Here is a 27,706-nt window from a genome sequence, read left to right on the forward strand (position 1 = left end):
GAGTTATGATGGGTTTTCTCTTTAAAAAGATTTAAATGGATGTTTTTAGAACATGGAATTTGATGTAGAAGCCAAATAACCAGGTTAAAGTTTTTAGAGGTGATACTTAAAATGTAAAATCAATTACATTTTACGTAGTCATTACTTGTAATAACAAAAAAAATGCTAATTATGTATGGATTGTAATTTAAAAAAATAAAAAAAAAATTCAAACATGCTAAAGAGTGTTTATATTACTCTGTACAAGTATGAATCAATTTATTAGGAAGATGCAAAAGAAGTTCCTGTATCATGTATAAAAAAGACTTAGAAACAAGTCAAATCATGCATAATTTTTGGTAAAATAGTGTATTTTGGGCTTGTTCTCTTCTTCTTATTTTTACAGAACTGAAATTAATAATACTGTGCTAAAAAATATTATTATTATTTTTTATTGATTTTCTATTTCTTTAATTTACTGATTTTAAATGAATTGAAATTATTTTAAATTAATTTATTTATTTTTTTATTTTTAACCAAATATTATTTTTCTAGGTGAAAAGAACCAGGCCTTAATTTGTTGAAAATAATTAGATTTAATTTAGGGCATGTTATGTTCACTTGATTTTATAAACTTCTGTTAAGTTCATATAAAATAGGTTCAAAAAAAAAAGTTATGATAAGGGTCATCGAAATTCAAATATTAAGTTAAGAAAATTTCATGGAAGTCGGGGTGGCGGGAGTTTCGGCAATGCAATGGCCAGCAGAGGGATTGGGGCTGGGCCTGCAATGGCTGGTGGGGGAGGGGGCTGGGTCTGCAGTGTTTGATGGCTAGCAGAGGAGGGGTATTTTTAATTTTTTTTAAAATTTAATCAATCGCAATGCGACACGTGTTTGCTTTAACCTATTAAATAAGATACTAATATGTCACTTACTATTTAAAACGGATATCACTAAAGGTCATATTATTATGATATATTCAAAAGGTCATTTTATTTTTGTTATACCAACCAAAGGTCATATTATTCTTGATAAATTTTCCTTAAATAAAATATTGTCTCATAAATTACAAGTAAATGCTATATGGATGATTTTGTTTCATGAATATTAAATTTGTTGGGTAATTAAATTAGGAGGTTATTTTAGAATGTGTCAAAAATTCTTCCCCCCCCCCCCAAAAAAAAAATAAAATAAAATAAAAAATAAAAAATAATGTGTCAAAAAAATTTAAGTAAAAATATGTATCTTTATTAGGTTATAAATCATATTTTTAAAGGAAAAATTTAATGTTTTCCTTTATTTACTTACAAAAAATTTTATTTCCCAACGGAAAATTCTTTTTTGTTTTTAATTGAGAGATATTATGCACTGGTTGATATGATTGTGTGAATCACACATTACCATATAGTCAAATTACTCAAATATATTTTTAAGGTAATTAATTAAGGATGATTTGGGATATGGATATTGAAGATATGGTATTGTATGTAAGTTAAAAAAAAAAACATGTCTAGGTACTTTTAGTTGTAATTAAAATATGATATTTGTTTATCTCATTAAAAGCTTACATAATTTCCCAAAAAAGGCAAATTAAGAGATGATATATATCATTGTTGATTTGCCTTTTAGCATATAGTTTTAGGGCGTTGATATTGACAAGGAAAAAAGCCACTTTCAAGGCAAATTATCTACCCGATATTCGTAATATTTGAGAATCTAAATATGTCAAACTTATTAATTTAATAAAATAATTTGTAATATTTTGTTGCCTATAATATTAGTATCCCAATATTTTTTTATTTTATTTTTGGGTAGTCTTATTTATTGGGTTCGTTTATACATACATGTATATATTTTTGTATACATTTTGGTAAAGATATGCAAAATTATTCTTATTTGTTCCCGTTATTGTCTGCACTACATACCACTATTACATGCATGCAGTACTTGTTGATTGGTTAGATTGATTGTTCTCCATTTCTTATCATGTAGGTGGTTTTTATACTCTTGTAATTATTAGTTTTTAACGATATATGAAGCTTTTTTTTTTTTTTTTTTTTTTTAAAAAAAAAAAAATTAACATTTGACTAACTACTATATTTATAATGACTACTTGACTAGCTATGTTTATCGTCTACTATTTTTAAATCTTTGCTATGTAATATTTGAGGGTTTTTTTTTTCTTCGTTTGATCGAATGATTCACTGCAATTCTTGTTTATTTTTTTTTATTTATTTATATAAATGCTGGACCATTTTCGTAGCTACTGGAAGTTTTGGTTCATATCCATCATTACAATCATCAATTCAACTTTTGATTATATTTTGATTATTAGAATGCATTAATTAACATTAGGGATGTCAGTGGGGCGGGTCTAGTAGGAGACCCGCCCCATCCCCACCCCGATGGGGCAGGGATGGGTCTAGCTTTGGCGGGTCGCGGGGCGGGGATGGGTCTAAAATCCATACCCGCCATGGGTGATGGGGCGGGGGTGGATTTAAAGTAATACCCGCCCCATCCCCGCCCCGCCCCGCCTGACCCACCCCATACCCGCCCCGCCCCGCCCCGCCTGACCAACCCCACACCTGACCCATACCCGCATTATACCCGACCCGTCCCATATAATGCAATAACATATTTCGTTAAATATTATACAGCAAAAAAAAATGTTACTGACTTGATTAAGGAAGTCTCTAGACACTAGACTTCTAGAAGAAAAAAAAAAAAAAAAACCATATTCATTTTCATTCTCAACCCTAGCCGACACTATCACTCATTCACTCTCCTCTCCTCTCCTCTCCTCTCAAGCTCTATCAATCAGACAATCACCACCTCTGAATCTCGCCGCTGAGTTGTGCGCTGATCAACACTCCGATCTACATAATCCCTACCTCTTCCTATATAATCGGTACTATCTCAATCTCTCTTACTCGTTTTTTTTATTTATTTTAATTTCCCAATTATTTTTTCCCCAATTATTGATGAAAAAGAATTTGACAAATCAACTAAGAAATTGATTAGCCATAATTCTGTCCTAGATTCTAACTAATCTATTTCTGAATGTTTAATTTGACTCTAATTCGTCTGATACTTTGAATTGTTTGGTGTTATGATTTATGAGTTACTACAAATTTTAGTTTATAGGATATACATGTTGCTAATTTGCTACTCCGAGTATAATGTAATTACTTGTACTTTTGAGTTGCATGATATTGATATTAGTTTAGAAAATGTTTTGATAATTTCATTTAATTTGAAGTTCTGGACAGAGGGCATACTTTTATTTTTATTACCCTTGTTCTGGTCTCTTTAATTGTGGGTGGTTATAAATCTTATTTAATTAATAATATTATTATTATTTTTTTTAATTAAGTCACATTGAATTTTCAGATTGTAGAGAATACAAGGATGATGAATATGCTAAATTGGTGGGAGAATTAGTGGAAGAATTTGAAACATGAGATATCGATTCCAGTACAAGTGAAGTTTGCACTACACAGAATAATTGAAGGCTTAGAGTTATTATTATGTATTTTTAATATTTGGACTTTAGACAATTTAGAGTTACATTTATTTGTTTAGAGTGTATTATATTAGTTACTGTGTTTTTTTTTTAATTATGTTAAGTATGTACTGCTAATTTTTTTTTATTTTTTATTTGAGCTGTTAACTGTAGGCCTGTAGACTGTAGTACATATTTTTTTATTTTTTTTATAATGGTTTAAATATGTTATTTGTGGTGGATTTAAGGTGGGGAGTTGGCGGGTACGGGGCGGGGATTACGTGGGGTTGAGACGGGGATGGATATCCACGTGGTGATGGGGCGGGGGTGGTTTTGGAGTTGGACCCGCCGGGGCGGGGATGGGGATAATTTTCAGACCCGCCGTGGGGATGGGGACGGGGATGGGGATGGAAATGTGAGGCGGGGATGGGGATGGGAATGCAAAAACCCGCCCCGCCCCGCCCCGTTGACATCCCTAATTAACATAAAGCATATGTGCATGCATGTAGTAGTGGTATGTAGTGCAAACAATGAAGGGGAACAAATAAGAATTTTGCATATCTGTACCAAAATATATAGTTCATATATAAACGAACCCAATAAATAAGACTACCCAAAAATAAAGAAAAAAAATATTGGGATACTAATATTGTAGGCAACAATATATTACAAATTATTTTATTGAATTAATAAGTTTGACATATTTAGATTCTCAAAATATTAATGGTATCGGGTAGATAATTTGTCTTGAAAGTGATTTTTTTTTTGCCTTGCCAATATCAGCGCCCTAGTTTTATTGATGATTAATTGATTTTTTGTTGATTTTTTTGGGGTATCTGAGATTAAATTTGTTGGCTCTGTTCACTTCACTATATTTTTGCTAAAATGAAATTATTTTTACTGAACTAAAATTATTTTTGCTGAACTTAAATTATTTTTATTGAACTTAAATTAATTTTACTAAACTGATATTATTTTTGCTGAACTGAATTATTTTTTACTGATTTTCTATTACATTTTTTCTTTAAGGTTTTACTGAACTAAAGGTATTTTTAATGAATTGAAATTAATTTTACTGAACTGAACTGAATTTATTTTTACTGAACTGAAATTATTTCCACTGAATATTATTTTTTTTAAGTTGAAATGAAATGGGCCTTAATGGACGTGCCTCTACTTAAAAACAATATTATGGACTTTGGGCTGAATACAGGTCCCAATAACCTTATACAATAATCCTTGGTCAACTATCCATTTTGGTGATAGTGCCCAAATTAGTGGGCCTCATGTCCAACAAATTCCTATGAATGTAAAATCAAAAATGAAATTACAATACCATCTCTTCACAAATTCCTATGAATGTAAAATCAAAAATGAAATTACAGTACCATCTCTTCTTTTTATATTTTCACAGACAGCAGAAACAGTAAGCAGCTCAACAACACAGAATCAGCTCAACAGCTAGCAGCCAGCATAGAAACAGAAACAGCAGAAACAGAAACAACACAACAGACACAGAAGCAGCAACAGAAACAGACAACATACATAGAAATAGCAACAGAAACAGCACAACAGCAAGCAGCCAGCACAACAACACAGAAACAGCAAGTAGCACAGCAACACAGAAATAGCACGCAGCACAGCAACACAGAAACAACAAGCAGCATAGCAGATCAGAAACAGCACAGCAGCATAGCAACACAGAAACAACAAGCAGCACAGCAGATCAGAAACAGCACAGCAGCATAGCAAAACAGAAACAGCAAGCACAACAGAAACGAAGAAACAGTCATTTTTTCTCTATATTTATCGAGCTATCTTATTATCAAGTCAACGCTTACAAAGAACTAAACAAATTACAAAGAACTAAATACTTATCAGCCCCATTCCTGGTAATATATAAGTCCTAGGCATAATGTAAGAAAAGGGCTCCTTGTATGACTAAATTTTTTTTTATTCACAATAAATTTAAATAAAAGACAAAGAAAAACAACACTTTTATTTAACATTTGGTGATAGAAGAACTATTTTTGCTGCTATTTGGTGATAGATGAACTATTTTTGTTGCTATTTATCTTGTTCAATATCATAACTGTTGCCATAATATTAATTAGCCAAAATTAAAGGGGATAAATTTCGGTAATTGAAGGATATGTGAGCGGTGTAATTGGAAAATTTTGTATTTTGAGAGCTGTTATTCATGAAAACTAGAGAATAAGGAGGTGAAGAGGTGAGAAAACATTGTAAACTAGATGAAAACCCGTGCGATGCACAGTTTTTTCATTTAAGATTTTTAATTATTTGATTTATTGTATTTAATAATTTCAGACAAAATTACAAAAGTTTAATATTTTTTTTTACTATAATTTATAATAAATTTATTAAATATAAATAAATTGTAAATATGATAATTTTTTCCGTTATATAAAATCTTTAATGTGAAATGATAATTTTTTAATAATTTAAAACCTAAATCATTATTCATTGTTTTACCGTATCTTTTATTTCGATAGAATCACCAACCTTGTCCATAACCAACCTACTACATCAATGGATAAATTGAACCGTGAAATGTTAGCCAAACTGAAATTGATATAAATTAAATCTTTACACTTATATAAATTAAATCAATATATTTACCAATAAATGAAAAATTGTTGCGATATAAAATCAAAGCTATGCATTGGAATTTTTTCATCATCTCCAAAAATAATCAAAGCCATCCATATATTAAGTATACAACATCTAATCGTATGCCATTACATAAACAAATAATCGTTAAGTATCCTAAATAAATACAATGTAACTAATAATTACAAATATAAATTTAAACATAATATTTTAAAAATAACCCTGACATTGATGACCTAAAAGGCTAAAACTAACACAAAATTCGCTTGATAGGGTTTTGTATTGATACGAAATTTTATTTGTGTCGTATGATGTGTTAGATCTGCATGTAAAAAAACATTTAGTAAATAAAACATAAACATATAATCATTGAGTATCCCAATTAATACAATGTACGTAATAATTAGGGAATACTAATTTAAACATAGGATTTTAAAAATTAAGCTAAAAATTACCCGGCCATTGATGACTAAAAATTAACACAAAATTACTAACACAAAATTCGCTTGATGGGGTTTTTTATTGATACGAAATTTTGTTTGTGTCTTATGATGTGTCAATTTATAATGGTAGGTATCACAAATTTTAATTTAATTATAATTAACGAACAATTTGTATTTCTTATCATAAATACTATCAAAATTTATCTTATAATGATAGGTATTAAACTTTATTATAAGCGATTATTATTTAAATATTTCTTAGTATATTTTTTGGATTTCTTATACTCGTAATATTGAATTAATAAATTTATCTTTTCCTATATTTTTACTTTATTTTTTTTCATTAAAATAATTTGATTCGTGGATTATAATCTACGTGACATTAAAATTTTAGATATATCAAATCTATTTGGAGGAAATGGCGGCGGTCGGCGGGCGAGCAGTCTGGTGACAAGTTTTCAATCATCTTTGCTACGTGGACCTTGAGGAGGGCCAAAGATTTCTATTAGTGGTTTTTCAATTTGGAGGAAATGGAATTGGAGGACTAGAGGTTGATTGGATATGGATTATGGACCTTGCATTTTTGCCTTTTTTTGGAGCATATCAACAACCAAACTTATGAATCTTAAATGATACTAAGAATTGGGTCTTGAAATTTATTCTTGAGACAATTGGATAATATTAATGCCAAGAATCATATTAATAACCGAGACTTTTTCTCTCTAAAATCTTCTATTTTCTGCTATGGCGATGAAGAAGACGAAGAAGAATCTGCCTAGGGGGGAGGGAAATTCAAAGAAATCAGCTGGTTCTGATGAAATTGATGAGGCTAATCGATAAATAGCTCAATCGAAGAGCAGACCCAAGAATGATGTTAAGGGTTCTGTTCCGATTAATTTTGGGGAACTGGATAATTTGAAGGATTTGATGCTTTCACCGGAGCAATCCATGCTTGAGTTGATCCAAGGATCTAGAACTAAGTCCAGATTATCAGAATGGTTGAATGTGATGAAATCGAGTGATTTTGGGATCAATCGAAGAGATTCAGGTGTAGTGTAAAACAAAGCATCTTCTGCGAAGGTACCCATTTCTTCTGAAAGCTTAAATTCTAGCAATTCTATGCGGCTGCAATTGTCTTTTGATGATGTTTCTGATGAAATTGCATATTGGAATATAAGTATTGTTGCCTTTGTGATTGGGGGTAACCCTTTTGTGAACTCTTGTTCGAGTTTTTGCAATAGATTGTGGGGGGCTAAAAACATTGATAAGGTGATTCCTCTTAAGAAAGGGGTGTTCCTTATTAGATTTTTGAATGTGGAATCGAAGGAAAAAGCTCGAAATGCTTTACACGTGTTGTTTAATAATCGCGCTATTTTCATGAAACAATGGGAGGATGGAATGGAGGTGAATTGTGAAGAATTTACTACGATTCCTGTCTGGGTGCAGTTGCCTGGCCTGCCATTGAAATACTGGGGTAAGAATTGTTTGTAGAAGATGGTGGGATTAGTTGGCAAACCTGTTCAACCTGATAATTCTACCTGATTGAAAGACAGGGTTAATGTTGCTCGTTTCTTGATTGAGGTAGAAATTGATGGGGGAATTTCCTGACATGATTGAGTTTCTTTTTGAGAAGGGATGCTTGTACCAGCAGAAGGTGGAGTTTGAGTGGAAACCCATTAAATGCAATGTGTGTAGGCAATTGAGTCATGAGGATGGGAATTGCAAGAATGTGAGGAAGGTGTGGAGGCGGAAAGCTCAACCTGTCCAGGTGATGAAAGAACCTGAGTGAATGGAGGACAATCTGGTGAAGGGTAATGTTACAGTTGCAGAAGGTGAGGTTCATGGCTTAGGAAAAGGAGAGCAAGAAAAGTGGAAGACTATTACTAAGCAGAAGAGTGGAGCTGGACGAGGGTCTGGGCCTAGCTCTCTAGTGATGGTGAGCAACTCCTTCCATGAATTGCAGGCTTGCATAAGCTTTGGTGATGAAATTGAGGGTGTGGCCCCCACTCTAGGGCAGGAGGGTGATAATGGATAAAGTTCTCACCTAGAATGTGAGAGGCTTGAATAGTTTCTCAAAACAAAAGGAGGTGAAGAGTTTCATGTCTTAGAATAATGTAGGTTTATGTTGTTTACTTGAAACTAAGATTAGGATCTCTAATTTTCCTACTGTTCATAATCACCTTTTTCAAGGGTGGTGTGTGTCTTCGAATTTTTCTCTGGTGAAGGGAGGCAGAATTCTGATTGCTTGGCTTCTAGATTTTTTCCAGGTTCATATTCTTGTTTGTCATGCTCAATTTTTGCATATGAGGATGAGAAATATAGCTTTATCTTTGGAGTTTTATTGTACTGTTGTTTATGGTATGAATGATCCTAAGGAGCGAGATGAACTCTGTTGTTTGTTGAAGGATATAGGGAGTACAATAGTAGGCCCATGGATGATTACAGGTGATTTTAATTGTCCTCTCAACTTCACTAACAGGATTGGCAAGCCTATTACTCACTCTGAATTTGATGGGTTTAGAGATTGTGTGAATGCTTGTGGTGTTAGAGACATTAAGCAGATTGTTTGCACTTTTACTTGGAATAATAATCAAAAGGGCGACTGTAGAGTTTACTTTAAAATTGATAGAGTGCTTGGGAATGATGAGTGGTTTATGGCCTGCCCTGAGTCTTATGTTCATTATTTTCCTGAGATGTACTTTGATCATTGCCCTGGTTCATTACACTTGGATAATCTGAGTGCTCTTGCTAAGTACTCATTTAACTTTCTGGATATGTGAACTTCTCATCCTGAGTATCCTGAGATTGTGAGGAATGCTTAGAGTTTTGATGTTCGAGGTGTTGAGATGTATAAAGTGGTGAGTAAATTGAAGAATTTGAAGAAAAATTTGAGGAAGCTGCATAGAGCTGATTTTTCAGATAATGAGATTCAGTTTGCTAAGAGTAGACAGAATTTGGAACGGGCTCAATTGGCTGTTCAAGCTGATCTGAATAATAGTGACTTAAGGGAGGTTGGAAGGAAAAGTTTGGAGGAATTTTCTCAAATTAGAGCTCAATGTTTTTCTTTGTTGTCTCAGAAAGCAAAGATTAATTGGCTCAAAGTTGGTGTGAGAATACTAAGTTCTTTCAAAAGTGCATTAAATTGAAGAAGTACAGGAAAAGGGTGATTGCTGTAAAGGATGTTAATAATACTTGGTGTGATTCTGCTGATCAGATTTCTAAAGCTTTTGTTTCTTATTATAAGATGCTTCTTGGTTTAGACCTTGGTAATAGATTGAGTGTTCAATCTGAGGTTGTGAAGAGAGGGCATATTCTAGATGAGGCTCAAGGTTAGTTGCTAGATGCTCCTTTCACTAGAGTAGATGTTAAGAGAGCTATGCTCTCTATCCCTGGTAGTAAAGCTCCTGGTCCTAATGGGTACAATAGTACCTTTTTTAAGAGGTCTTAGGGTACTGTTGGTGATAAGATTACATATGCTATCTTGCAATTTTTTTGAGAATGGTAAGCTGTTGAAGGAAGTGAACAGTACCATCCTTACTCTGGTGCCTAAGGTTGACAATCCTAGTTCTGTGACTGACTTTAGACGCATTTCTTGCTCCAATGTCATTTATAAGTGTATCACTAAGATGATTTGTAGCAGGCTGAAGTTAGTCCTTTCTGATATTGTATCTCAGAATTAAACAGGTTTTGTTGAAGGAAGACAGATCATTCAGAACATCAACATTATTCAAGATCTTGCTACTAGGTATGGCAGGAAGAACACTCCTAGTGCTTGCTTGTTGAAGGTAAACATTAAGAAAGCTTATGATTCTGTGAAATGGGATTTCCTTGAAGAATGTTGTATGCTTTAAACTTCCCTAATAAGCTGCTTAAGTTGATCATGGTTTTTGTGAGGATCCCTTCTTTCACTTTGAGTATCAATGGGAGCTTGACTGGTTTATTTAAGGGGAAGAGAGGATTGAGACAAGGTGATCCTATGTCTCCTCTTCTTTTTGTCATCTATATAGAGTACTTGACCAGACTTCTCAAGCTTGTTGGAGATCAGCCTAGCTTTCAGTTTCATCCTAGGTGCAAAGGGTTAGGTTTGAACCACTTAGTTTTTGCTGATGATTTGATCATTTTTAGTAAGGGGGAGGATGCTTCAGTTAGCCTACTTCTAAGAGCTTTGGCTACCTTTGCAGCTACCTCTAGTTCGGTTGCTAATGAAGGGAAGTGTAGCATTCATTGCTGTAACATTGAGCAATATGTCAAGACTGGTAATATTCAGAATTCTGGGTTTAAGGAAGGTAAGCTTCCTTTTAAGTACGTAGGTGTTAATGTGAGCAACAAGAAACTCTCTAAGGATAACTGTCAATGCCTTGTTGATAAAATCACCAATAAAATCAAAAGTTGGGGTTGCAGAACTCTCTCCTATGCAGGTAGAGCGCAACTTGTTAATTCTGTCATGCTTTCCCTACACATTTATCGGGCAACTCCCAAAGCTGTCTTGGATGGAGTTGTTGCTATTTACAGGAACTATCTTTGGGATGGGAAGCTTGTGCATTCTAGAGCTCCTCCTATTGCTTGGGATATAGTATCACTACTAGAAAACAACCTAATTTCACGGACAGGTTTCGACGGACACAAAATTCGGTCGTAAAAGTCGAAATTTCCGACGGATTTATATTCCGTTGAATATTTCCGACGAATTCAACAATTCCATCGGAGATTTCTTACGGAAAATAAATCCATTGGAATATATGTACTTTCCGACGGATTTTTCCGTCGTAAAATACCATTTCCGACGGAATTTAAATCCTTTGAAAATTTTCGACGGAAATTCTGTCAGAATATAATTAAAAAAACAACTCTTTAAAGAAACCCTAAACCGTGCGTCACTCCATTCTCTTTCCGCCTCTCCTTTTCTTCTCCTTCTCTTTCTCTCTCTTCTTCTTCTTCTCTCTCCTTCTTCTTCTCCCTGTTGCGCCTCTTCTCTTTTTTTCTCTCTCCTCTTCTTCTCTCTCCTTCCTCTTCTCCCTGTTGCGCCTCATCTCCTTTCTCTCTTTCCTCTTCTCTTTCTCTCTTCTGTTCTATTCTATTCTTGATTGGTGGTGTTCACGACGCCCGGCGAGTGTGGTTGGTGGTGTTCAAGACGCCGGTGAGTGTGGTTAGTGGTGTTCAAGTCTGATTAGTGGTCAATTTATTTCTCGCCGATTTCTAGAAATTAATGGGTTTTAAGGTCAAATTCGACCATAAAAACTCTAAATCTAGAATTTTCATGGTCGAATTTGGCCTTTTTAAACCAAATTCAAGATGAAATTCAAAGTTAATTATGGTGTTAAGGTATGTTTTTCTTTTATTTTTTTTTTCTTGTCAGATCTAGTCCGGTTATTGGTGGTCAAAAATTTTTTTTTATTTTTTTTTTTATTTTTTGGGTTGTGGTGTCGTGGTGCGGCGGGATCTGGTGGTTTGGGTTAGTTGGTGGTTTCGTGGGTTGGTGGGGACGTGGTGGTTTGGGTGGCTGTGGTGGTTTGGGTTGGTTGGCCGGGGTAGGTGGGGATTCGTGGCTCGGTTGGGTAGCAGGGGGTTGGTATTTTGCTTTTTTTTTTTTCCTTTTTTTTTTTTACAAAATTAATTTAATTATTATTGTTAATTATCATTGTTATTATATAATTATTGGTGGAGTAGCGTGGTGGTGGGCGGTGGTGGTGGACAGGTGGTGGGCTGGGTTAGGGTAAGGTATTGGCGATGGGGGGTTGGTGCCGGTGGTGGTGCAAGGTGATATGCAATAAAATTAGTATCCAAACGAACTGAGCCCTTAATCACCGAACCAAATTTAATTAATTCGACCTTGGACTATAAATATACGGTCATAAAATACGATCCAAACTCCAATATCTTCGTAGTGGCTCAATAAGTTCGGGATTTATCATAAATTTGCAAATTCCTACAAAATAATACCCACTCTACAAAAAACACTAGAAAACGTATATTAGTAATAAAAATAGCTCCGTAGAATTCAAATAAGCACATATATGACCGTGGGACGAGAAATAAAAATATATATAAAATAGACTCATCAATCGACACATACTTTGTAATTAAGTATACGAATGCATACTTGTACACATACACTTCGTACTATATTGTAGACGCACTGTTGGTTACGTTTCTAGAGTTGTACTTCATTGTCTCCATGGGTCATAAAATCACAACAATTTTTATGTAAATATGATCTCTATTTTCCTAATGTTTTGGAGATTTTCACATCAAGGCTACTCCTCCATAAATTTGGAAATAAATCACTTTGATTTATCAGCTTTCACACTATGCATGCATGTCTAATCTTGAACAGAAATAAATCATTATCCATTTAATTATTATTACCCCCTTTTTTTTTTTCCTATATAATAGCCATAAAAGGATTACATTATATATAATCTTTCATTTGCATTATTCATCCCAAGGTTATCAAACATTTCCTAGGAAGAAATTAAAAATGACACCCACAAATTTCATTTTTTTCTTACACATTATTACTACTTTCATCATATTCCCTCAAACAACCTCATTTTCTTTGCCAATGATTCCCATAGACTCAAGTGAATTACAAATTGTGGCTCAAAGTTTCACCCCTCAACAACGCCACCAATTCCTTATGAATATTTCCTTGTCACGAACGTCGTCATTGTCTCCTAAAAGAAGGCACTCGAATTCAAGTACAAACTCGCTTGAATCCACCGTGTGGTGGAGGTTAAGCAATTTTTTCGTAACGCAAGTGTTCTTTGGCACAAGCTCAAATCTTTTCGGCCCTTATCTTCTTTTAGATAGTGGGGATGACAATACTTGGGTACAATGCGACGGATGCAATCCATGTTTCGAGGTAAGTGGTGGAAACCCTCGAGTTCAAGATTCACTAACGTATAAATTACTTAGCCCTGATGATCCGAGATGTGTACCTAGATACATTTATGATCAGTCATGTGGGTTCTTGAATGAATATATGGCCGGAGCAGTATCTTCCTCTGGTCCCATGGGCACGGACACGTTTTTATTCATTAATTCTCAAACCCAAAAGCCCGACTTTATTCAAGATCTGGCATTTGGGTGCGGTCTCATCAACAGGAACATCAACTTCGGGCAAAATGATGGGCCTCAAAATACAATTGCAGGGTTATTTGGGCTTTCACCCGGCCCAAGATCATTCCCTAACCAACTTGATGCCCAAATTCAAGGGAAGTTTTCCTTTTGTCTTACATCTTGGGCCGAGCCAAACCTTGGCAGATCTACAATGTATTTTGGTGATTCGGCCCAAAGTCAAGGGCCTAATGTCCAACAAATTCCTATGCATGCAAGAGAAAGATACCATCTATATTTTAGTGGTATAAGTGTAAACGGAAATAGACTCTCAATCGATCCTTCTATATGTGCGTTAACAGATGATGACGCTTCTAAAGGCACAGGGTTCTTCGTTGACTCTGGTGCACCAACCACAATACTACCTAAAACTGCATATCAAGCCCTACGTGCAGCAATGGTTGATTACTTTGCTCAATACGGTTGGCAGACTATCGGAGGACAAACCTTTGATCTATGCTACACGGCGACACCTAAAGAGGGTCAAAGCTTTCCGTCTGTGGTCTTTCACTTTTCGAAAGGAGACCAAGGAGGGGAGGTCGATTGGACAATGGACAAGGACAACATGTTTGTTAGGTTCGATCAAATTGATGGTTTTTGTATGGTGGTCGGCGAAATTCCTGATCCAGGACCTTGCCTCCTTGGAGCGTATCAACTAGCAAACTTTAAGGTCTCATTTGACGTGAAAAATGGGATTTTTTCCTTTGCTCCTCAGAGATGCCAAGAGAATCTTTAGCTTCATTTTAAATCAAACTTGTTATTATTAGTGCAAATTAGTTTATGCTCATGGTGTGGTCTTAGGACAAAACTATAAAATGTTATGTTTAAAATAAATTAATTAAGCTATTTTGCTATATAATATGTACATATTCACAATTTAGGAATTATTCTACGATGACCGATTTGTTATTGAACTTGTGTGAGTTACCCTTTCCGGCCAAAAAGACACTCATCAAAAAATGCTCAAAAATCTTTTAATCAATCACCCCCTCTTGAATTACTTATATTCTTCATTAACTAGCATTATATGAACACAATACGTGAATTAATATATAAAATTATTTATGTCAAAAAATTTGAAGTGTAAAGAAATTACGATTTAGAGTTACTAAGTAGTATAAAGGCCCTAAAATATTGAAGACGACCCTATACATAGACATTTATCAATTTCTCAATAGTTCTATAATCATCTACTCCTAATTTATCCTCACGGTCAATATTTACAAGGTTAATTAACAATAAATAATGATCCTCTGCATTATTAGCTACGTACTCCGTAGTAAGAAGCATTAGAGCAAATTAAAATCAATGCCAGAAAATATTTACGCAGTTTAAAACTAACAACGAACTAGTTCAGCCGCCCTTGTCATTAAACCGGAAAAGTTTAGAAATGGTGGTACATATTATCCAAATTTCAGATCATTGTAGCCGTGATACTGAGACCGCGATATAACTTATCCTTGAGATCTTATTAAACGTAACCTTGATAAGTTCGTATCAATATGAATCTCTTAAATATCCAAATTTCAGATAATTCTATTAATACAAAATTAAAGATGAACTAGAAACAATTGGTAATAAGGAGTTATGTTCTGATCAACTTTGATCAGAATTTATTTGGTAAAATCTGATCTGTTAGTACAAGAATAAGTATTTGTAGGTACTAATCACGAGTAAGCGAATTTGTATGATGTTACGCAACGGTTCTTATAACATTTTTGTTGGGTCAGCCGGTCAGGTACATATTGGATTGAGTCTAAGCTCACTTATCCCAGGTAATTAAACACGGGCTCATTGTAGCCGCGATACTGAGACCACGAGTTCAGAAGGAGGTAGTTCTATTACTCCATTCACCTTGCAGCACCTAAATTTGGATTTCAATCTTAAATGTAAAGCTCGTTATGTAGGTCATGTAACCGAGCTCTTTTAGGCTTTTAGCTACTAAAACTGCGTTTTGATACAACATGCAATTATATGACCCATAGTTTCTGATTACTTCCAAACCACAAATGCTAACTAGAGAGCAAGCGGCCTTAAAAATGTCACTGTCAACAGTAATACAGGTTTAATGAAAAACTGTGTGATGCCCAGTAAGTTGCTCCCGGAACCTTCTCACCATTGCAGGGAATATAATGATACATGATTTATTCTATACTGGAGGGAAAAGCAGGAACAGAAACAAGGGGATAAACCAAGAGCATTGGCCCCCTGTAAAAATAAGATACATTGGCCTATAGGCCCTCTATTAACGGCTTTGCTCTACAAAAGCAGCCTCCAGTTTTGTAGCCTCGTGCCATTTGATTAAAAAAATGTTTACAGGTTCTCCGTGCTTACATAATAAATTACACAATTTGGTACAAAAGAATCACTTGGAAATATAATGAAAATACCTAATAATTCCGTCATTGCGTGCTCTTTGACAGGACTTCCTTCATTAGTTCCTTTGGGGCTGTATTTATAGGCAATACAAAAGTCAGCCAGGGCAGAAGAAACAGATCAGATGATCAGCAGAAACATAACAATAATATTAATCAATCAAGTGGAATCAAAGCATTCATAAAGGGTTGTTGCTTTAATATGGGATTGATATTTTGGTTAACTTTGCCAGAATCAATAATATAATCTTGCTTTCCCTTCCTCAAATAATTGTCGATGGCATAAGTTAAGAGAAGCAAGCATATCCTGTTATGAATCTTACCTGGCAAACCAGTGAACTTTTCATACTGTCTGAAGGCTTGATTAGCAAGCATTTCTGTTCCATATACAATAACGGCTCCTGTTTCTTGAGCTTCTTTAAGGAGTCTCGTTAATTTTGGTGTATAAACCGCATCAAAAACAAGAGCATAGTTCTTCAAAGCTTTCTGTGAAAGAACACATAGGAAAGGAACATGGTTCAACTTGATGGTGAATCAAAACTGAGCATGAACAAATGTAAAATATTCACATTACTGGAGAGCAGGAGACAAAGCAATATTTATGTACAGCTATCGCAGGATTCGCAGCTTTCATAATGCTACTATATCAGGCATAACCACATTTATGTCATATTTATAATGATGATTGCCAAATGCTGCAAATTTTTAAATAGGAAAAAATAGATAAATAAAAACAAACGACCTCCATGTCTACTCCAAAAATGGCTTAGTGTTGAGGTTGATGTAAGAATTTACCAGGATGGTACACAAAAGATGTCAATATCATATCATACTCTTCCATCCGGTGATCCAGATATTACAGTGATGTAGTTCCAACACCTCAAAATTCAGAACATTTTTTTTACTTGTAATACACTAAATTACTTTATTTCATCTTTATGGCTTGAGATAATTTGATAAACAATTACAGATAAGTTGATAAACAATAGGGCCAAGTAGGCAAAGGTCTCATAACAAATGAGTACCCAAGCACAACAGCCACTCAGTTTATACATGGGCACAGGACAAGCAAAGAATTATCTAATGGAAACGGAATTCCTAAGTCAGCACTCAGTGCTTAAGTTTATCTGATGAGATACACAGATCAGGGATACGGCTATAATGTGGGAAGAAAAAAGAAGTGTATGGTGGTGGTGGTGGAGGGAGAAAAGAGGGGGGGGGGGGGGCGTTGTACCTTAACGCATCACTATTCTGTCAATTGTCAACGCTTTTCCCAGGCATCTGATAAAAGATGACATTTTTTTGCCAAAGGTGGCTATTATTTCTGGACAAATGAGCAGTTTGTAGTGGTGGTGGTGGAGGGAGAAAAGAGGGGAGGGGGCGTTGTGCCTTAACGCATCACTATTTTGTCAAACGTAAACGCTTTTCCCAGGCATCTGATAAAAGGTGACATTTTTTTGCCAAAGGTGGCTATTCTTTCTGGACAAATGAGCAGTTTGTAGTAGGGGTGCTTATGAGACGAGACAACTCGCGAGCTACTCGAGTTCGAATCGGTCAAAACTCGACTCGAGTGAGCTCGACTCGAAATGTTAATGAGTCGAGTCGAGTCATTACTCGACTCGAAAGCTCGTGAGAAGCTCGAATTCCTTTATATAATATTATATTCACTAAAAATTAAAATATTTCAATAAATAAAACTTTTTTTTTACATTAATAATTAATAAATAAAACGTTATTTATGTACTCGTATCATCATATGTATATTTCTCAAATGAAAAAATTAAAGAGAATGAAGAGATGTTACACTAAATAGAGATTTCTACTAAGACGGATCAAATTGCAAGCTACTCGAAATCGACTTGGTCAAACTTCGACTCGGTCAAATTTGGTCAAAGCTCGGTCAAAACTCGACTCGATCAAGCTCAACTCGATATGTTAACGAATCGAGTCGAGCTACCCCAAACTCGAACTCGACTCGCATCCTAAGCACCCCTAGTTTGTAGCATCCATATTGCGATTGTTTTACTTCCTAAATAAATCCAGATATAGTAAACAATGGCTATACTTAAGGATAAGATTAGACGAGGGCACCATCTAAAACAAATCAACTAAGCCGTTAATAGTTGCATGATGCTCTTGATTATGATGAAAAGTCTAGTGGTCAAATGTCTGAAACATTACCCCTTCATTAGCAGAGCAACATGGGCTGTGATACAACAAACTACGACGATTATCACAGAAATCATTTTGTATCCCAGCAGCATAGGGCCATAGGCTACCATGATTCTTACAGAAATCAAATAAACAGGGACAGCATAGACTAAATAATTTACTGTTGAAACGATTAAATTTCCAGCAGAGCATAGGTAGAAATGACGGCATTTTAACAATACTTGAAAATAGCATAAGTAATAAAAGGTATATATGCATAAGAAAAAAGAGAGGGCTGAACCTTAGAAATAGGTGTTTCGGCTATTTTTGGTTTCATTCCAACAGATGTAGTATTTACAAGAATCATCCCTTCTTCTGGAGCAAAGTCATCTAGTTCGTCAAGACTGATAGCTTTTCCTCTAACGTTACTAGCTAAATCCACAGCACTTGCTGATATCAAACAACAAGAAAGCAGAAACCCCTTTAGTACAAAACCAGAGGTGTCAATATAATCTAAAAGAAAATACAAAAAACAAAGGTTGTGTAGTAGAGACCTTTATCAACACGTGATATCCAAAACAATTCTCATTCATTTCAAAGTTTCCTCTGAATTTAAAATAATAAAACATATATATAGAAAAAAAAATTATCCTTGAGTGCTTCAAAAGTTAAATATGGAAATCTTCTAACGTCAACCCAGTGACATAAAATTTATAAATTCCTTTCATTTTCTGCAGGAAAGACGATGTCTAGTATCTTTAACCAAAGAATGGCATCAAAATTATATTGTTTCCTCTACAAGTTTGAAGCCCACATACACATAAATTATATGCCTAGATTACCAGTAAACCACTGAGTTTACTGCAGTAAGAGTAATAATAAAAAAATTATGTAACTGAGTTTGTCAGCCAATGTAATGCATTAAGGAAAATACTTACCAAGTGTGCGATTAGCTATGACCACCTTAGCTCCTTTAGCTTTTCCACCATAGGCAAGTGCCTTTCCTGCACCACCAGCTCCAATAACAACAAAAACTTTATCTGCCAAGGGTGATCTTGGTGCAATACTTCCACCTTCTAGACTTGCAAAAGGAACAACGTATTGTTATATGATAGTGTGAGGAAAGTATTTAAGGGGATACATAAAATGTAATTGATTAATGAACCTTGTAATCCTTCTTCAATAGCTTCAATAGCTCCCACATAATCAAAATTGTAACCAGCCAATTTCCCATCGCTTGGTCTTTTAACCAAGCAATTCACGGCTTCAATTGCCTATAGAATTTGGGGAAAATCAGTTTCAACCAATAAACCATTAATTCGTGCTTTTAAGTGACAAGCATGGAGTGTAAAGACAACAGACTACGGTTCTGTTCTCTTCACCTATTTTAACTTACTTCATCTTTAATAAGTTCAAATTAGTTCTGATAAAATAAGAGCTAATAAGTTCAGATTAATGTGATTAGATAAGAACTAATTATAATTCATACTTTATACTCCCTCTGTTTTGCTGAGTGTTACTCAATTATTGTAACAACGCTTACCAAGGAAAAGTGAAAAATGGGGACCATGCATGTGGGTACTTTTGCTTTAAAGAGGAGAGAGATGGAGGGTTAGGGATTTATTAAATAAAACTGGGTCTACAAAGTGGGGTTGTAGGTGATTAAAAAATGAATAAAAGATTGCCATATAAGGAATAAAGTAAAAGTGGGTTGAGCTTAAAAAAACGGATGAAAACGGAAAGTGAGTAACACTTAGGAAAACGGAGGAAGTATAAGATAAGATAATATAATAAAATAAGATAAGGGTTGATAAATTCAGATACAATAATATAAAATAAGGGTTATTTAGTTCAAATTAAATAAGTTCAGGATTAATAAAATTAGATAAGATAAAATGAGTGACATTTAGGTGGAGATAACAATGCCTACAACCCTACACCAAATCAGATTTTGAAATGATGAATCTATGTAGCCCCTCACCTATATTTATTATTTAACCTCCCTAGAATAAAAATTGTAACTTAGTAGATCATAAAATAGCCAGACAATTGCACAATGATAACCAGATAGACACTAAAGAGGGAAGTCCATGAGAAGAGGAAAGGAGAAGCTCGTCCACTCTAAAGCTGTTAAAGTTTCCAAGCAACGACCATGGGAATCATAGTACGAACAGAATTTATACACAAAATTAAAGCCAAAGAGGGTTGGTATACCTTGGCTATGGGATCAACCTCTTCAGAGCACTCAAGTGCAGCCATCTTGTGAGGTATTGTGACACTGCACAATATGCATCATTGGATGAAAAATGTAGCATAGTATGAAATACCAAAAGAACTCTGTTTATTTGTTATCTAGAAAATGTAATGATTCATTAAATATGCCATTTCTGTCTAATTGCAAAAGGGTGACATAATGTCATAAGTTAATTAAATGACTAATTTTACATTGACTAGTGTGGACATCAGCCACGTCACAAAATATCACAAGTGGTGTGCCGAGATCTGATATATTTGTAGAGTTCATAATCAAGTTAATTAGAAAATTTCGTAAGAATTTTTTGGGACATAGACGTCTACAAATTAGCTTTCCCAAGGGTACATGAGATGTAGGGTTAGGAGTTTTGGAACTTACATAAACTATGATAGTAGTCAATGAGTAATTTGAAAGGTAGTGGTACCTGTATCCAACAAAATCAGTAGACGAATAGGTCTTCAAAAAGTTAGGTAAACTGTCCACCAGCAAAGGCAAATAGATTCCATCGAAGCCGACAGACTTAAATGCTGCATTAAACATATGCGGACTCTTACTATGGCCAACAGGATTCCCAACGACTCCAAATACTTTAGTATCAGGCCCTATACGTCTGAAATTATACAAATCCAAGAGGTCTTTTATAGTAGGTTGGCCAGGAGCTGAAATTGCTCCTTCCTCAAGGGTACCAAAAGTAAGATATCCACCAAATTTGGCACAAAGTATCCTTGACATCAATCCTTTCTCGCGCATAACAAGCCCGATCATTGGAACCTGTAAATGTAAAGGTAAAATTCAATCAAACACTCAACAGGATAATAAAATCAAATACGTAGTATAATGAAGAAGGTAATTCCCAATTTTGTACCATGTTAAAAAATTATGCTTCATAATATTTTGTAATACTGTAGATGAAATGATGTGGACTATTTTAAAACATATGGTCTGGTGTACAAATCAGAAACCTTGTCGTAAGGCACTAAGGCATGCATATAATCGCCCCCCTGCCTGTATGAAAATTGAACTTAGGGCATCATGTTAAAAGATGTAAGTAGGATCAGTGTTCTCCTTCCTAATTATATGACAGATGTTACACAAATAATCTGCATTTTGTAACACACCTGAGAATGTGTAAGTACTTGAAGAATACGTGCACAATCTGTAATATCTGTAGCGGTTGTTGCAATCTTTACAATGTCAGCTCCAGTTGCTTGTATCCTTGATACAAGATTTCCTATCTCTTCAACTGATGGTGTGCTTTGATAGTTATGAGAGGAAACAATAATTGCGGTTCTTGTAGGCTTCTTTCCACCAAAAGAGTCAAAGAACTCATCTGCTACCTACAAGAGGAAAATGATGAGACAATTTTTCTTTAGAAAGAATTCTTTACAAGCTTGATTTTCAAAAATTCAAGTTCCATCATCTAAACACAAACAACATAGGGAAACAAATAACCCATGTAAGTTAATGATAAACATAAATGCCATCCATGTGTAATAAAAAATCCTAAGATTCATTCTAATCAAGTCCTATTGGTAATTGGTGAGACTTGAGTCAAGAGCTTAAGGAACACAATAGCTCTTTGATAAACATTATTTTAAAATACCCTACTAATGAGTACTTCATAAGATATAGTGCCATACAGCATGTAAAGTCAGAGAAAGTGTATAATTCCCTTTACTTGCTTTATGTAAAGATAATCACAATATTAGAGGTCCAAAAAATAAATTCATTCTATTTCTACATGTGCTTTTAGGTTTCAAATGTGTATCATGGTTCTCAATAGGGAAATAAAAAGTAAATAAATAAATAAATATAAATTCATTGACCTTGTAATGTCCTTACCTTATTTTAGGAACTTACTACCTCCAAATTTTTTTCCTTTTCAATCTACACACTTTGCCTATTTGCATTATTCACATACTCATCCTGACCAATGTTTGTAATTTATACGTAAAGAATACATAATTAAGTAATATCTTGTTAAATTAGACTCGATTTATACTTTCAAAGTATCAAGTTTTTATAAATTTATATATAATCAAATATACTAATGGTCAAAGTTGTGAGATGGCAACTTGGGAACCATTAAAGTTAAACTATGGAAAAAAAATAGTCAGAGTTTTATTTCATCTTACTAGAATCAAACCATACTAAGCCACAGAGATCCAAATTCAGTCATATCTACTTATTATTGTTTACTTGGTACAGATTTATTAAATAGTGTATTAGTAAAATTAGATATTTGAAAAATACACAGAGACAAACCTATAAAGATCCCACGTGATAATGCTTTTCTCAGAAATTAGAGCCAAAATATGGTTTAAGTTTAGTCAAACCAAACCACATCAGAAACAACACCTTATTTAGGTGAAAACTGAAATGATAATGGCCAAATTGGACTACTTAATTTATGGGACAGATGGCATCATCTATCTAAAACATTGTTGTTCATCTTTATCCTTGTATCCTAGCCAAAGATGCTCGAGTCTCTTACATTATCTTTAAGACTAGAGCAATGAGGTATATAAAGTACTAAGTATGCAACTCTATTGTTCATATATAAACATCTTTTACGTTTTGTTGCATTCAATTACTCAAATCAGCTAAACATACCTCCCACGTCAACATGTCAACAACATGAAAACTTATATAATACAAATTTAGATCTACAATAAACAAAAGACAAAGGATAGTATAACCTTAAGCTCGACATCTATATAGTCAGCTCCTAGTTCCATGGCTCTGTACAACGCACTCCTTCGCTTGCTTTCATCACCATCATACTGACCACCTTCCCATGTAGGTCTATAAACCATATGAACAATCATAAATGTTTATGAAAATGTTGTTTGTATTTTATTACTTGATTTATGAATTAGAAATCATTTTTACATTATACTATTACTTTGTTTTCCCTTCCATAAAAAAAATAAAAAAATAAAAAAAAAATAAAAAGAGAGAAAAGCACACTACACATCCAAATATAATGTAATAAAATTAGAACTAGTTATTTCACGTCGCTGAAATGAAATTGTCAAAGACATATAGGCTGAGTAAAGGATAGCATCTGCCTCATCTAAGCATGCATCTTCACCACTCTATTGAAACGATTCGTTTGCACTCTCCATAATAATTGACATGGCAGGTTTCATTTATGAAAATAAAGGTGGAGATCCTACATAGATTGCACATACACACCATCAAAGACTCAACCAATCATAATCAATAATCAGTATTCACCAAATGTAAATAATTATCTCTCCCTAATTCAAAAATGACATCCTTTGACAATCCAAACTTGACAAGATTGCATATTGGGTTCACCGTAACATCAAAATTACCAACGTGTACCTGCTTGAGCTGGCCTCAGCTAGAAAAATGATCCTCGTCATTAGTGAATTGTATCATGATTGAGGCGGCTGTGGTTACGTAAATCTGTTAATCTGTGCTTTAAATGTGCAATGCAGTGTGTCAGACGGACTTAAATGGTATTAGGTCATCACCACTGTATGCCTAGCTTGGTTTGGAGTAATTCGTTTGGATTAATAATCCATATTATGGTTCAGGGTTCCCCAGACAAAATCAAACAACACAATTGTTTATTATTTATTTTTCTTTTTTAGTTACCTACCTTGTAATCTTGGAGTCATCATTCCTTCATGAAGCATTTGATCAGGAGGTTCCTTTATTTATAGGCCGTGACAGTGATGGTGCAGCAAGCCATGGGTTACATTGATCAAACACCTGATCTTGATACTCGTGTAAAGCTCATTAAAACATTGAATAGCGTATCTGCTGGGAAGGTAACCAGATATTATTGTGTTGAGCTTGTCTTTTGTTAGATTATGCTCTTTCATATGTTTCATGTCTTATATTCTGTTTGTTACAGATATATGTTGAAATAGAAAGGGCATGGTTGATCAAGACCCTTGCTAATGTTAAGGAAGAACAAGGGCTTATCGACGAGACTGCTGAATTGATGCAAGAGATAGCGGTAACTGTGGTTGCTTACATATATTCCTTGTATTTCATAAAATATATTTCAGGACTACTCTGATTTTTTGGTAAAAGTTGTGTAATGGATCATCATTACACATATTTGTGATACTGCAGGTTGAAACCTTTGGTGCAATGGCAAAAACTGAAAAGATTGCTTTTATTCTTGAGCAAGTATGTCCCATTTCTCGAGCTTTGTTGGTTCCATTATCTCTTCTCCTGGCAGTAATTGTTTACTGTTGGAGATAAATGTTTCTACTTTCTTATTTTAGTCGTGTTTAACTGTTGATGAGTTAAAATTTGGAAAATTTTCTGTTTATCAGGTTCGCCTTTGCTTAGACCGTAAAGGCTATGTTCGGGATCAAATCCTTTCCAGAAAAATCAGTCCCAGAGTTTATGATATTGATCCTTCAAAAGAAAAGAAAAAACCTAAGGAAGGTGATGCCATTGTAGAAGAGACCCCTGCTAATATTCCATCGTTGCCAGAATTGAAGCGCATCTATTATGAATTGATGATTCGGGGAGTTCAAAAATTGTTTTTACGGAGTGCTTAGTTCTGTTCTTGCTAGGATATCTGTGGGGTTAGAATTTTCTTCTTTTTGCATTAATTTTTTTTCCTTGGGATTGAAAGTATAAACTAGTTTCATTTCTAACTAAGTAGATTTTGCCAGGTACCGTGACTTATTTTTTGTATTTTGTTTTGTTTTAAATATTGCAAACAGTCAATATAATGTAGTTTTTTTCTTGAAATTTTGAGCTTGGAAAATTTCTGCACGTGCCCTTATTTCTTTTGTTGATATATGGGGATTCTTTCACATTCTTAGAGAGATTAAGGAGAGATAGAGAGAATAGACTAATGGCATTATTGAAGGCAAAGTAAGTATAAACTTCAAGGGGTAAAATTTATGGGGGGACTTTCTAGGCTAATAATCCAGGGAAAATTCTCTAATTCTGTTAGTTTGGTGGACAGCCATAGATTACTTTTATCCCCTTTGTTCTCATTCTATCACTGCTCACCACATTAGCATCGTAACTTTACCAACCGATTCCATGTCCAGTTACTTACTTTTGTCTCTCTCTCTGTTCCTCTACATCTCCTCGACCATTATCCTTTCTGCAATCCAAATTCACTTGCACGATCTCCAACTTTCTTACACCCTTAGACATCTTAAAGAAATAAAAGTTTAGATAGAGCTTGCATCCTTTGGAGACTGTCCTAGAATCTTGTTTCCGGTGACAGCACTTTTGGTATCAAAAGTGTTGAAAACTATTGAATTGCTTTGGGAGATTGCTTCTAGTGGAAGTGAGATGCTGGATTGAGAGGGAAGCAGTGATGTTGGAATCCTGGGAAGGGTGGAGATTGATGGGTAAGGAGGATGGAGGGAGTGGAAAGGAGAACAATTTCTAGGTGGGAAAATATTTCCTTCCATATAAGTGAATTGATAACAATCCTTAATTTTATTCCTCAGTCATGCATCCGAAATCACCCAAAATATTACCCCTTGGCATATAAACCCTCTGCCCTTTTAAGGAAAGCTGACAAGGGAGGAAAATAGAAGAATTTTATCAATCCATCATAACTCAACTATCACCTTTACTCTTCATAGGAAGAGAACCCCTTATTTAAATCCAACTTAGATGAATATCTTATATTGTAATGGGTTGTGGGATAGACTGAAATATGCAACCCATTAATTCACAATGCACAATAGTTCCAATATACAATCTCTAATCGTCATCAGAACAAAATTCTCACTGCCCAAATCTTAAAACATCATATATATATAATTCATGCTTCATGAATCAACACAACCAACTAAAACAGAATTACACAACGCCCAAATTCATACTTTAAATCCCAAAACTCAAGCTAAGTTTTCCAAAAATTCAATCAACAGTCGTCACGAAATCGAAGACACACCCAGACAAAATTTAAACTGAAAAATTAAAGATTACCTGAAAGTGATCAAAGTAGGCAATGAACTGTTTTTAATCAAAAGCTGAAGATCATGATCTGGGTTGAAATTCTTCAAAAAATCTAATCGAAGCTCTACCAAATCAGCACCTTGTTCCTTAGCTTTGTTAACTTGAACCAACATTTGATCCGGGGTATCATTCATAATGGGTACACATATCAATGTCGGATTTCTTCCCATGTATTCCCCCATTTGAAGATTCAAGATTGCTAACTGAAACCCAGAAACACAATTATCGGCAATTTATACCCAATTAGCTCAATAATCTACCTTAGAAGAACCCTAAATTGAATATACTAACAATAGAATAAACGATTAACACTACATTGTGAAATTGATATTCGGTGGTTGAAAAAGTTAACATCTTTACCTCGGAAGCTGCTTCAATGGAGGAGAGAGGAAGAGGGGAAGCTCAAATTGAAAAAGGTGAAATCTTTTTGGATTGTCAAATTTTTAGTGTATGAGGTTAGGTGAAGGTGACTGAATAAGGGAGGTTAGGTGGCGTTTTCTGTCAAAAACACAAAAATCCAGTGGAACTGGAATAGTTGATGTGTTTGGTGGGAGTCAATGGCACTTTATCATCCCTTTCGTATGGCAATATTTTATGTCTCACAAAATATTCATATGTAATAAAAATATAGGTAGTATTTTTTATTATTTTTTTAAATCAATACTCATCATTCTTTCACCCAATTACATACTTTTTCAACAGAGATTTTGGTGTAGATTAAAAGAGAACTTGCTACTTTGAAGCTTTTGAGACATCCCAATATTGTCAGATATGATAGTGAAAAAAGAAAAAAAAAAAAAAAAAAATCAATTTAACCCCAAACAGTTTCAATATCCTCAATTTCTAACGCCAAATTACAATTCAATAAATTTCAGAAGAGAGAAAGAAAACTAACAGCGCAAGAATGACCAGCAGCGCCAAGAGTATAATCGACGAAAGAACAAAGGCGGAAACGAAGACGAAGAATAACTAATAAAAAGACTAATTTTGGAAGAAAGAGTTTTTTTGAGACCGTTTATTCGTTTAGTTAATTGAGACTTATTAGAGGATTGATCAAATAAATAAATAAATAAATTAATTAATTAAAAAAAAAAAAAAACCTAATTTTGGAAGAAAGAGTTTTTTGGCTTTTTGAAAAAGCTTAAAATAAGAGTTTTTAAAATGGAAAATGATAAACGTAACTCTAAGGGCTATGTATAAGAAGCTAAAAAAAGATGTATAAGAAGCTAAAAAAAGATGTATAAGAAGCTAAAAAAGGAAATATTAAGGATAA

General features: G+C 34.4%; 3 protein-coding genes and 1 long non-coding RNA gene across 5 annotated transcripts; 3 read left to right on the plus strand and 1 right to left on the minus strand.

The window, feature by feature from the left end:
- Window positions 1–2,710: 2,710 nt before the first annotated feature.
- On the plus strand, window positions 2,711–3,593 carry LOC110736988. The gene is made up of 2 exons (XR_002514311.1): window positions 2,711–2,887; window positions 3,370–3,593. It is a non-coding gene; the product is annotated as an uncharacterized LOC110736988 (long non-coding RNA).
- A 9,944-nt stretch (window positions 3,594–13,537) lies between these two features.
- LOC110735944 (aspartic proteinase nepenthesin-2-like) lies at window positions 13,538–14,407 on the plus strand. Its single transcript, XM_021916116.1, has one exon. It carries the CDS (start codon window positions 13,538–13,540, stop codon window positions 14,405–14,407), a length of 870 nt encoding a protein of 289 aa, XP_021771808.1.
- Window positions 14,408–15,641: 1,234 nt separating this feature from the next.
- Window positions 15,642–27,457, minus strand: LOC110736989 (bifunctional 3-dehydroquinate dehydratase/shikimate dehydrogenase, chloroplastic-like). 2 transcript variants are annotated; one of them, XM_021917331.1, is made up of 11 exons: window positions 27,329–27,457; window positions 26,404–26,636; window positions 23,151–23,256; window positions 21,570–21,788; window positions 20,876–21,222; window positions 20,412–20,475; window positions 19,363–19,471; window positions 19,136–19,273; window positions 18,499–18,647; window positions 16,370–16,532; window positions 15,642–16,120 (listed from the first exon to the last, which is right to left on the minus strand). In XM_021917331.1, exons 2-11 carry the CDS (start codon window positions 26,613–26,615, stop codon window positions 16,074–16,076), a joined length of 1,554 nt encoding a protein of 517 aa, XP_021773023.1. In that variant the 5' UTR covers window positions 26,616–26,636; window positions 27,329–27,457; the 3' UTR covers window positions 15,642–16,073. The 2 variants fall into 2 exon arrangements, with proteins under 2 accessions (XP_021773023.1, XP_021773022.1); XM_021917330.1 differs by lacking the exon at window positions 27,329–27,457 and adding an exon at window positions 26,794–27,010.
- On the plus strand, window positions 24,426–26,385 carry LOC110736990 (26S proteasome non-ATPase regulatory subunit 12 homolog A-like). Its single transcript, XM_021917332.1, has 3 exons — window positions 24,426–24,445; window positions 24,565–24,621; window positions 24,771–26,385. The coding sequence occupies exons 1-3, from the start codon at window positions 24,431–24,433 to the stop codon at window positions 24,999–25,001; spliced, it is 303 nt and encodes a 100-aa protein (XP_021773024.1). The 5' UTR covers window positions 24,426–24,430; the 3' UTR covers window positions 25,002–26,385.
- Window positions 27,458–27,706: the final 249 nt, after the last annotated feature.

The sequence above is a fragment of the Chenopodium quinoa genome, unplaced genomic scaffold, assembly GCF_001683475.1.
Source record: "Chenopodium quinoa cultivar QQ74 unplaced genomic scaffold, ASM168347v1, whole genome shotgun sequence".
Classification (NCBI taxonomy): Eukaryota; Viridiplantae; Streptophyta; class Magnoliopsida; order Caryophyllales; family Amaranthaceae; genus Chenopodium; species Chenopodium quinoa.

Coding starts and splice junctions, on each gene's coding strand:
- LOC110735944 (XM_021916116.1), top strand. CDS start 13,538: ATGGCCGGAGCAGTATCTTCCTCTGGTCCCATGGGCACGGACACGTTT.
- LOC110736990 (XM_021917332.1), top strand. Junction 24,622..24,770: donor TTGCTTTTATTCTTGAGCAA/GTATGTCCCATT, acceptor TCTGTTTATCAG/GTTCGCCTTTGCTTAGACCG.
- LOC110736989 (XM_021917331.1), bottom strand. CDS start 26,615: ATGGGGGAATACATGGGAAGAAATCCGACATTGATATGTGTACCCATT. Junction 21,223..21,569: donor AAGTACTTACACATTCTCAG/GTGTGTTACAAA, acceptor TTACATTTACAG/GTTCCAATGATCGGGCTTGT. Junction 19,274..19,362: donor TATTGAAGAAGGATTACAAG/GTTCATTAATCA, acceptor TTGCAAGTCTAG/AAGGTGGAAGTATTGCACCA.